The sequence below is a fragment of the Nicotiana tabacum genome, chromosome 24, assembly GCF_000715075.1.
Source record: "Nicotiana tabacum cultivar K326 chromosome 24, ASM71507v2, whole genome shotgun sequence".
Lineage (NCBI taxonomy): Eukaryota > Viridiplantae > Streptophyta > Magnoliopsida > Solanales > Solanaceae > Nicotiana > Nicotiana tabacum.
This window is the reverse complement of record NC_134103.1, coordinates 21,816,592-21,828,118: the sequence shown is the minus strand read 5'-3', so window position 1 is coordinate 21,828,118 and position 11,527 is coordinate 21,816,592. Positions and strand designations below refer to the sequence as shown.

Here is an 11,527-nt window from a genome sequence, read left to right as displayed (position 1 = left end):
GGAAGTGGGATGTTGATTGGCTTGGTGGAAAAAAATAAAAAAGCAATTATATATCCAACTAATAAATTCCCTGAAATAGTTTCCTATGTTCACATTAACATTTTTTGACATAACAAAAAAGACACTTCCTTCGAATTTCTATGATTCTATCCTTCAAAATTTGATGTAAAAATTACACTCGTATTTTAATAAGTTGTAATGGAAAGAAGTTTTGGAGCAATGGTAAAGTTGTTTCTGTATAACTTATAGATTATAAGTTCGAGCCGTGAAATCAGTCATTGATACTTGTATCAGAATAGGCTGCTTACATTATATCTATTGGGATAATGTGGTCTTTCCTCGTACCCTACATGAACGCAGAATACTTCGTGCACCAGGTCGCAGAAAGTTGATTCATTACTTTGGGATTAGTGGTCTCACCAAAGGTCAATTTCACTATGGGAATCAAGGAATCTTAATCATGCTACGTATTGGTTATCATGATTAAAAGAAGGAATTTTATCTAAACTTGACGAGTCTGTTCCAATGATTAACACATTTTGCTTGGCCAATAAAGAAACTAAGAGCTAAATTATTCGCTTCATTTCACTTCATTTAGTAACAGCCAATAATGCAAGTGCATTTTACTGTCAATTTATCATCCATTGTTTAAACTTCCAAGCATATGTACATGGTCTAGACAATACCATTCAAGTTAAAGAAAAAAGATTTTTAAAAACAAGAAAATCTTACTACTATTGATAATAAAAAAGATTCATGTTACTCGAATCTTTCAAAAATAACGAGTATATGTCAGATTCTCCTAAAGTGATACATTTTTTAAGGATGTGATACGATTGCAATGACTTTTTTTTTTTTTTTTGTAAGATCTAACCTTAGATTAAGATAGGTAAGAATGACATAATGCTTGTGTCATTTTCAGAAAACATTTATGTTCCAAAGGGTAAAACAGCTGGGGATAGATATGAATTATTCTTTGTTAGGATAGTGACTAGTTCCTTTCCTTTCACTTTTTTGGATTCCTGAGGCCATATTCTTCTTTCTTTTCCATGCTTTTGGATTTATTTTTATTTTTATTTTTGATAGATCTCCTCTTATGAGGATAGGGTCCTCTAGCACAATAATTATTGATGATCAATTTCAAGAATACTTTAATTTAAGTGACTTTTTGATCTAATGCATCATCCTAGAATCTCCTTTACTTGTAATGGAATATAATAAAGCAAGAAAGTAGCTCCAAGTACAGCAGCTGAATTGAAGAGAAAGAAAAAAAAATACTACTTCTATTACTCCCTCCTTTTTCTTGATTTTCACACATTATAGCTGTATAAAATGTTACAAAATTCAATCATTCTTCCAAACTTGAACCACACACAACAGGATGATGATGAAGAACTTGTTACGTTGGGAGTCAGAAATTTTAATAAGAAAATTTACAAAACAATAAGCTTGTCTAATATGTGATTCATACACCTGTAATTTGAAGCAATTTTTGAATTTCCTTTGCCGCTATAATAGAAGGTTTCCTTGAGGTAAAAAAAGATTAAATTTTTTATATATAAAAAAAAAATATTAACACAATATGCACAGTATAATTTTTTTTGACGAATTCAGATTTGATTGAACCCTATCAAACAAGTAGCTCTGCCCTTTGGAATCAAATTAGTTTCATGCTTAATGAACATGTCTTACTCTGATAATGTAATCAAATAGGAGAAACATAGGAACTATTACATGTATAATATTAATTCCTGTTCAACTATTACATAGACTTGTAAAGCTAAAAAGCTTAGTAATTACTAGTGTATTATTATATGATAGGTTGGAATCTAATTTTTCAGTCTTTTGAAAAATCTTTAGAAATGGAGGAGACCAAGTGAATGTAGTGCACTGAGAAGGCAAAACTTTGGAAATTCAATCATTGGATTTCGATTCCAATCGATCGAACTCTCTTAAGAGTCTTGACCACATCCCAAGAAATCACAAGATTGATCTGATCTAATTGACTTTTTATGATTTCTTGTTTGCCATTTTGGCCTTCTCTTTTTCCCTTTTTTTCTTCTTTCTTTTGCTTTATGCATAGATAATACTGTGTTACTTATAGATCAATTGGATGTGGTTAAAGCTTTTAAGAAAGCCAATTCTTTTCCTCCTTTTTATCACACTAATCTTCTATTTTCTGTAATATAGTACAAGAATTATGGAACTTTTTAATAATTTCTACATTCGTGTGTTGATTAAAGGGAAAAAGAAGAAAAGAGAGGTAATTAAAGAAACCCATCCCATGCTAAGTTGCTGGGGGATGAAGAATGGTGTCAATCATATAAGTACGTAGGCTCAAAGAAGGATTTATTTTTAAATTTGATGGGTTTAATATTTATACTTTTGTCATTGAATCTAGGGGTGTACATAGGTCGGGTTGATTTGAATTTTTCAATTATCAAACCAAACCAATGGTGTCGGATTTTTAAATTTATAAACCAAACCAAACCAACAAAGTCGGGTTTTTCAATCTCGATTTTTCTCGAATTTTTCCGATTTTTTTCCGGTAAAATCTTCATAGCATAAAATATGTAACTTGTGCTCCAAATATTTCTAAAGTCCTAGTAAAATACAACTATATAATGTGTTTTACAAGAAACTAATACAATAATATGAGATAAGTCATATCATTATACTAAAATATTCAATAATAAAGATAAAATAATAAAATTACATAAAAAAAATATTGCTAATTAATAAGCCATAATAAAAATTAACATAATCTAAAAATACTATATAGGTTATGCTAAAATAAGTATAGCTAATAAGTACTAATATTAATTACATAACTAAGCACTAAAGAAAAAGATAAACTAAGTTATGCTTTTTCATTATAAATCAATGTAAAACTAAAATAATTATCCAACAATTTCGTCATTCCTAATATTGAATTGAATTTTTTTTGTTAGCATTAGTATGCGCTCCGTGATTGAATAAAATGAATTGGATTTAGTTGAACCTCGATACAGTAAATAATGCCTATGCGGTTGGATACTTCTTTGCCTTAGCATAACAAAATGTGATCATAAAGGCGTAGAACGATCATAATAAAATATATATCTTTCTTGGCTCTTCAGCTAACAATAGAGTGTAGAATATGTTCTTATTAGTGTAATTGTCCTCATACCAGCCTTATTATATATGCTGGGAAATTTTAACCATTTCATTTCCATAATTTTGTATTCTGTATAATATTGGAGTCGTTCTTTTTTCCTTTCTTATTTTTTTTTTAATATAATGGTAAATAGATTCCAATGGATATAAATGATTCATAAAATTACTGATTCCGACTAGTTGGGGACTGGCATGTAATTGATGGTGTATAAATGAGATATAAACTTGGTTATTCCAAATTCTATGCAAGGGAAGGGTCCCATTGAATAACTCTTCCAAGTTTGATGCCATTTCATTATTATCTGTCAAACTATAGCTACATTTACATTAAAATAATAATAATAGTTTGATTTCATTATTCTCTCTTTTGGGTGGTGATCATATGCATAGTTCATATCAAGCATATACTTGTAGGACATCTGAAAATTCAAGGATTGATCAAGACATAGGAAGTCACTAAGGTTAAGACTTAAGAGTATGGACTATGGCATAATTTGGATAGTAGTGTTATTGAAAAGGGCTAGTTTACTACTAAAAAACAAAAAAATTAGCGATGGAAAAAGTATGTAGTTAAACAGAAAAATTTATCGTTATTTCTATTTAGCAATGGATTAGCAAAATACTACCAAGATAGCTATAAGCAATTTAGTAATCTACGAAGTTCGTAGCTAGTTTTAATTTTTTTTATAGTGATTTTGCTTCACTCTTATCTTTAACTTATAATCAAAGCACTTCTTGATAACATAAATGCGGCAAAGTTTGTTGTAAAAATCTATTACTAGATTCTTTGATTCCTTCATCTCTAAAAAACAACAAAAAGAAGCTGCCAAAAAAGAAAGAAATACAACAAAAAAAGAATTATTAATGTACAAGAAAGAAGAAAATAATTGTTTTAAAGAATCCTTTTTCAATATCTCCAAAAAAGAAAATACCAATCAAAGCAATCCATATTATCAATTGTTTTTATGTTGTTGCTACCATATCAAAGGCTCCTCTTAAGTTCTTAGCAAAAGTTAGTTCCCATTATATAAAATGGTGGGGCTGCCTATTTTCAGTAGGGGAATCAAAGCAGAAAGAGAGAGAAATATAAGAAGGAAAAACAGGAAGATAAAAACAAATTAAACACTTTTTTCTCCTTTTCTCTCCTTTTGAGACTTAAATTGAAGTGTGTTTTGCTTTCTTTGTTTTTGCTGTATCAAAGATTCTCTCACACCCTTTCAAGTCAAAGAAGAAAGAGAAAGAAAATAACTTGGAAACAGAAGAAAATAAAATAAAGAAAAAGTTTGATATGAAATGGGAAATGGAAGAAAAGAAGGGCCACAGCTCATAAGGCATATATTCCCTTCCCAACATATGTTTCCAGATATGGAGTGAGAACAACATGGGACACCCTTAACTACTTCCCAATTATATATACTACTAGTTTTGCCACATTTTTGAGACACAATACAACTTCTTTTCTGTGTTTCAATACACATACATATATTGCACCTTGTCATCCTAGTAAGTTGTAAAACAACAACAACAACAACAAAAATGGCTCTACAAAATGCACAGCAAAATAAAGATATGAACTTACTTTTGTCAAGTGATGCTAAGCCTAGATTAAAATGGACTCCTGATCTCCACCAACAATTCATCGATGCAGTCGCTCAACTAGGAGGTCCAGAGGGTGAGTATTGTTGCTCGAATTCTCCAAAAATGTCACTGCACCCCTATCAAATCCTCTAAATATGCATAATTTTGGAGGACCTGTCTTGTTATCGATTTTAACGTTGTTATTTGATTGATAATGCAGAGGCAACACCAAAATCATTGATGAGAGTGATGAATATTCATGGGCTAACTTTATATCACCTCAAGAGTCATTTGCAGGTAATTGTCTCATTGTCACCTTACAACAACAACAATAATAAACTAAGTGAAAGCTCACGAGTGGGGTCTGGGGTGGATATTGTGTACTGATTGATTAGTACTCTTTTTGCTGTACAGAAATATCGTCTTGGGAAAAGTCAAGCCACTGATCAATCTTTTGATGACAACAAACAAGAAGGTAAGTTGGAGTTGTGCGCAACAGTACCTGAAAATACAAAGGAAAATGAAATCTCAAGAGGCTTAAATCAGAGGACTTATTTTGATGCAGAATTCAGAGAGCCTCAGAGTGATAAGTTATATTTGGACAATTGTGATGGAGCTCAGAATCAAATGAATGAGTAATGATAGTTTCCCACTGAATGCAATAAAGTAACATAGAAAACCAAGCAATAAAAACATCTCACCAGTTAAAATTTTTGTCAGGAGTTTGCAAATAGCAAGAGCTTTACAAATGCAAATGGAGGTCCAGAGGAAACTTCATCAACAGATTGAGGTAAATTTATCTAATATGAATATTAGCTTATGTTCATGTGCATAATTTTCCAAGATATTTACAAATTTTATGTGTATGAGGATTCAGCATAAATTTGACTAGTTTTATGTTGGTTGTATCAGCCTACAGCAACCTCCTCCTCTGTACGGGTTTGGAACCGGAAATGTGAGCATACTCACACCGGCGAAATCTACTCACATTACTGGTCTCAAGCCCCTAATAAAGGAAGAGGGTTGCAGTAGTCTAACGATCAATGGAAAACTAATCAATTTATGATAAATCCTCACATATGTACAAATTTGTGGTCTTGTAATATTTTTGTATTCTGTATAATATTAGAGTGAAATGAGCTTAAATTGAGCAACATAGACAATGAAGATTCACATAGCCGACCCCAACTTGGGATCGAGGCATAGTTATTTTTGATGTTGTATTTACAAATTTGTATGTATGTTAGGTACAAAGACATTTACAACTGAGGATAGAAGCTCAAGGCAAGTATTTACAATCAGTTTTGAAGAAAGCACAGGAAACACTAGCAGGATATGGTACTTCTTCAGTTGGAGTAGAACTTGCTAAAGCTGAACTCTCTCAATTAGTTTCAATGGTTAACATGGGTTGTTGTCCAACTTCTCCATTATCAGCAATAACAGAAATTGATGGTTCAATCTCAAAAGATACAGAAAGAAAGCAATTGAATGGTGAAATCTTGTGTTCACTCGAAAGCTCTTTAACATCTTCTGAGAGCTCAGCAAGGAAAGAAGATCAGAATAATACGCGGAACACGAATACTTCTATTGCTCTCTCATTGAATCCAGAAACTAAAGAAAAAAAGAGGAGAAGAAATAATATTTGTGTTGAACAACCATCTAGTAAAAGATGCCACAGTCAAAGAAGTGATGGAAATTTGGCCAAGATTGAATTTTCGGAGACCATTTGTTTGAATAGTATGTGCCCAAATGACTATGAACATGGTCCAAAAGATATAGACTTGAACAAGGAAGTAGAGCAATTTCAATGGTTATAGTTATTGTATCTTGTAATTTCATTAGTAGATATATGCTTCTAAGCTTATACTTTATTTCCTATATAGTCATTTGATTCCTACAGCTAGTATGTTGTTTATAGAGAAGTATATGTATATTGTTTTGTGAATGAAACTGAAAGAACTTTTCAAAGTATATTCACATTGATAAGTATTGGATATAATGAGAGCACAAATGCACAACCCCTTTTTTTCTTGTTTCACATTTACAAAAGAACATGCATATATTCCAATGCTGAGAATAAGCCCAAGACAGATAGTCAATTTGATTTATAAATGTCATCCTTTCTTTTTTCTTCTGATTCCATATTCTAACTTATCTGCATATGAACTGTTAAACTTGGACAATGTATATATTCCAAGAATCCCATTTTCTGCTATTCTTTTCTAAAGATGCAAGCAAGGAACTTGGAAGTACATCAAAAAAGAATATTTAGAAATCAATACAAATGATTGAATGTACTCCAGAGTAAATGAGGCCATTTTGTTTATACCATTAGGCATTGTAAAAATAAGTGCAGCATGGTGCATTAAGCTTCCATTATGCGCGGGGTCCGAAAAAGGGTCGGGCCACAAATGTTTATTGTACGCAGTTTTACCCTGCATTTCTGCAAGAGGCTATTTCCACGATTTGAATCCGTGACCTCGGTCACATGGTAGCAACTTCACCGGCCTAAATTGAAAATGTTGAGTGCCAACTTTCTTTGCAGTGAAGGTATAACTCTCTAACTTTTAAGTTGTCTACACTATCTATTTAATTTAATCTCTATATTGTTGTCTGGCCGCTCATAATCTATGGTGACTTTCTTGTTTGTCACTCATCAGATATTGCAATGAATATTTTTTTAACCACAGACACTTTCTTTCTTTGTTTAATATTGGGAAAAAAAATATAAGCTTAACCAAAATCAGGATAGGATGGAAAGAATGAAGAATTGGTAACTTAATACTTAAAACACATGAGAGTATTTGAAAAGTGACATTCAAAATTAAACAAAAAATTTGAGAGAAACATGAATTAGCCACAGTGAAGGTGAAATATCACCCAAATGAACTAATGAAGGCCTAAACGACTCCAAATTTTGTAAAGTCCAAATGAACTTAGCCCAATAACAGAATAAGCTAATTGGACCTTTAGCAGTCCAATTATACTGTTAAGAAGTTTTTGTACAAATCTAATGCAGCCCCAACATTACCTTTTTTTTCATTTTTGGCTACAGAGAAGCTCAATTAGTTCAGTACACTATCAATTAATATTAAGCATTAAATTATCCACAAATGAAGGGAACTTGAAGTACCTGTAAAGTTATTTTCGGTAAAGTTATTTTCACATCTTTTAAGGTGAGAGCTTACGTTATACACTGTGCGACCCTTCCCGAACCCTATTTAAATATAAGATTTTTTATGTACTAAACTGTCCCTTTATAAAATTACGCACAATCATCTTATAGATTATGTAAATATTGTCTAAGAATCAGTTTTTGGACTCTTAGTCCCTTACCCTGTTATTCTTTCTTAGTCTTAAAGTCCAAAATTAATTCTCAACCTAAAGAAGCCCAATTCATTGGGTGTGTCATGACATATAGCATGTCACCTTGTCCAAGATGGACATATCTTTTACAAAAAACATGTACCGCAGAAATTTGTACCATCTAAATAATGGATTTATATATGCTAGTAACAAAGAGAAATTAGCTACCAGAAATCACATAAATACTTAAAATTAAAAGTCTATCACGGAATATCAATAAAAAGAGAAACACAAAATGACAACAAGTAACAATTTCAATCTGAAACTTATCAAATAAATCTTACTTGTTACTTTTTAAATGAGTGAAAAAATCGAACCATGCCAGATTAATGTATGTTAATACAAAAATTTAAATTAGGAAGATTTTGATTTTTTATAGTTTAGCTTTAAATATTTTGCACCAATACAAGCTTAACACAAGATACTAATAATATTTTCTTTTCTGTTTTTGTAATGTAAAATAATTTTTCTTGCATAAAGATTCTTATTTGTTTCGTGTATTTGATGAAATTTCTTATTTTTTTATCTTTTTCTGCCACCAAAAAATCTATTTTCGTTATTTCGTAATATTTTTATTATGGCTTAAGACCGAATAATTGAATCAATTAAACCGAACCGAACATAAATAAATCTAATTGAACCAAAATTATTATAGTTTGATTTTGATTATTAAAATCAAAAATCAAAAACAGAATACACTGAATCCAACTTCTACAAAATCGAACCGACAACGCCCACCCCTATGTAAGATATTAAATTGATGCGTTGTAGCAGTTAAATATCAACATCAATGCTATACTTATGTAAAAGAAGAAAAAAAGATCAATTAAACTTGAAAAATCATCTTTCATTTCACAATCCAACCAACTACAAAATGTGCCCCTATACAAATGTTATTCCAAAAGAAAACAAAGATGCTGAAACTAAAAAAACAAAAAGAATTCAAAAAAAATGCCTCTCTAAACCTCTGGTTCATGATCATGCTCATTTTCCGAACTTGAATTACCTGAAACCGTTTGATTATTCTCAGCATTTCTCCTATCATTTCCTAAACCAAAACTCATCCAAATCTCTCTTCTCCTCCCACTATTTTCACTCTTATTATTCAATTCACCTTCTTCTTCAGGCATCTTATATCTACAAACAGGACATGACCCATGAATTTTCAGCCATTTTTCAATACAATTCCCATGAAACCTATGCTTACATGGCATTTCTTTAACCACAACCTCATCACCACTAACTCCCCACTCCTCTAAACATATAACACACTCCCCTTTTTCTTCTTCACAAATTTCCACATTTGGTAGTGCTTCAATTGATGCTTTTGAAGCTGGTGGCGGACCATCTTTTCCCAACAAATCACTCAAAAAAGATTCAAAATTCGAAGAGGAAGACCGGTTTTCTATAACAACCATGCCTTGTGTTAAAGGGTTTATAAGTATTATTCGATCAAGAAAATCAGATGGGGTTGTTGATTCTTGTGTTTCTTGATCTGGGCTAGTTGAATCTTGAACTGGAGTTGAAGAAATTGACGAGTTTGTGAAAGCTAAAACAAAGGGTAAAAACAGAGAAAAGTCTCTGTTTCTTGAATTGATCAAATTTTCAATGAATGATGATGCCTCAGTAGCTGATAATTCTGATTCTGAAGCCATTAAATTGAGAATTTGTTGGAAAATTTTGAGAGAATGAGAGAGTAATTTGTCTAAGAGAAGATGTGTAATGAAAAAGGGGTGAAGATTCGGTAAGGAATATAAGGGAGATCACAGAAAGTTGTAGAAGGATCTGGAATTATGTAACAGTAAAGTTTTGGAGAGATTCTAGGATTTTTTATTTATTTAATAAATGTTTATCCATATATTTTTGCAGTCCTTTTCAGGTAGAGGCAGATATTTTCAAGGGACTTAATCGTGTACTAGTGGGTCTCACTTTTGTTCTATGCTCCAGCATCCTTGAATTGTCAACTTGTAGAAAATATACGATTGGGTGAGGTTTACTCGAATTTAATATTTGTACCAAATAATTAAATAGATGTAAAATGTGTACTTAATATTTGATAAGATAGCTTTCTACAAAGCAGAGAGAAATGACTCATTTTCGGATTTAGAGATAGAAAATGGAGATCAAGATCTCTACGTAAATAAACTGATCTAAATAGATATTGGTTTTTGGTTTCAAGTTTGATGAATAAGAGAGATCGGATTTAACTTTTCAATGTAAAGATTATTTACTTTATTTCAAAATGTTTTTTTATTTAATCATTGGTATTCGAAATCTACTACTAATTGATTAACCCGATTCGTGTCAGCAAACAAGTAACAGGGTAAAGAACTCCGTACAAGAAATTTTCTATTCTTAAAATTCAAACGAGATCTCTAATAAAAATGTAGATAGATTCTAAGTTCTAACTATCCTTTCATATCTTTTGGCGGTTAAATTAATTAATTTCATTTTCTTTTCCTATTTACCTTATACTAAATTTCAAATTAATTTTTTTTATTCTAAAAGAATCTAATTAGAGTAAAAATAATTAGCAGAGCTTTTGGGAAATTGTAAATTGAAATTTAATGAAATATAGTTAAACTCTCTTTCTGGATCGTAAGAAGAGGAATTCTAGTTCCAAATATGACCATCCAATCCATACGGACTGCAAGAAATTATGGTGGACCTTTATAGGATCATCGTTTACTTTAACCTCGGTAAGATAAGTATATACCGGTAAAATCGAGCCCGTCGCATGACTCGACTTCCCGGTGAGCCGAGTGGAGTGGGAAGATGACCGTACGTATCGGAGTCAGAACGAAGAGCCCTTCGTATCAGGGATCGGGCAAACACCTGCCCTCGGGGATATCAGGGCCATGTCCTTGAGGTCCGATTTAAGGGTTGAGACTTCGGAGAGCATCACCGAGCAGCTGCACATGACTAACAAAGGACTGTGATATCCGTACCCAACTGGATATCACAGCGCGAATCTCGGATCGTATCGGTGATCGGCGTAACGGAAGATTTTTACCTTTTTTAGAATTGTACTTAGGGTAAAACTCCCCTACTATATAAATGGGAAAGATTATTATTCATGGACACATTGTAACACGCATATCAAGGCAATATACTCTTATTTTCTCTCTTATTCAAAGTTCTTACTTTTGTTCATCAGTTCTTCATTATTGTGAGCCCGGGATCGAAGGTAGGCATTTTATTAAGCTGTTATTGAGTTCGGGATCACTCCTCTTAATTGGTTTGACAATTTATTACATCCTTTATGTGTTTAATCTAACGTTATTTATCATTTGTATTGAATTAATCCACATATCCTTAAAATCACATATAAATTCAATTGTTAACCGTTTTTTAGGGTAAACAGTTTGGTGTCCACTGTGCGGCTAAGGATAATAGTGGCAATTTGATACAAATTTTCATAATACAC

General features: G+C 31.8%; 2 protein-coding genes across 3 annotated transcripts; one reads left to right on the top strand and one right to left on the bottom strand.

Moving 5' to 3' along the window:
- The first annotated feature begins 4,447 nt into the window (after nt 1-4,447).
- Nucleotides 4,448-6,728, top strand: LOC107767787 (myb family transcription factor PHL8-like). Of its 2 annotated transcripts, XM_016586877.2 has the most exons (6): nt 4,573-4,828; nt 4,955-5,031; nt 5,149-5,209; nt 5,300-5,369; nt 5,455-5,524; nt 5,982-6,728. In XM_016586877.2, the coding sequence occupies exons 1-6, from the start codon at nt 4,693-4,695 to the stop codon at nt 6,549-6,551; spliced, it is 984 nt and encodes a 327-aa protein (XP_016442363.1). In that variant the 5' UTR covers nt 4,573-4,692; the 3' UTR covers nt 6,552-6,728. The 2 variants fall into 2 exon arrangements, with proteins under 2 accessions (XP_016442362.1, XP_016442363.1); XM_016586876.2 differs by having other exon boundaries at nt 4,448-4,828; nt 5,149-5,369.
- Nucleotides 6,729-8,926: 2,198 nt separating this feature from the next.
- On the bottom strand, nt 8,927-9,991 carry LOC107767786 (E3 ubiquitin-protein ligase MPSR1-like). The gene has a single exon (XM_016586875.2). The coding sequence runs from the start codon at nt 9,753-9,755 to the stop codon at nt 9,060-9,062; it is 696 nt and encodes a 231-aa protein (XP_016442361.1). The 5' UTR covers nt 9,756-9,991; the 3' UTR covers nt 8,927-9,059.
- Nucleotides 9,992-11,527: the final 1,536 nt, after the last annotated feature.

Bases quoted from the DNA above. Each gene is read 5' to 3' on its own strand.
- LOC107767787 (XM_016586876.2), top strand. From the start codon at position 4,693: ATGGCTCTACAAAATGCACAGCAAAATAAAGATATGAACTTACTTTTG. The intron at 5,032-5,148 runs GTAATTGTCTCA...TTTGCTGTACAG, and splicing joins ACCTCAAGAGTCATTTGCAG to AAATATCGTCTTGGGAAAAG. The intron at 5,525-5,981 runs GTAAATTTATCT...TATGTATGTTAG, and splicing joins AACTTCATCAACAGATTGAG to GTACAAAGACATTTACAACT.
- LOC107767786 (XM_016586875.2), bottom strand. From the start codon at position 9,755: ATGGCTTCAGAATCAGAATTATCAGCTACTGAGGCATCATCATTCATT.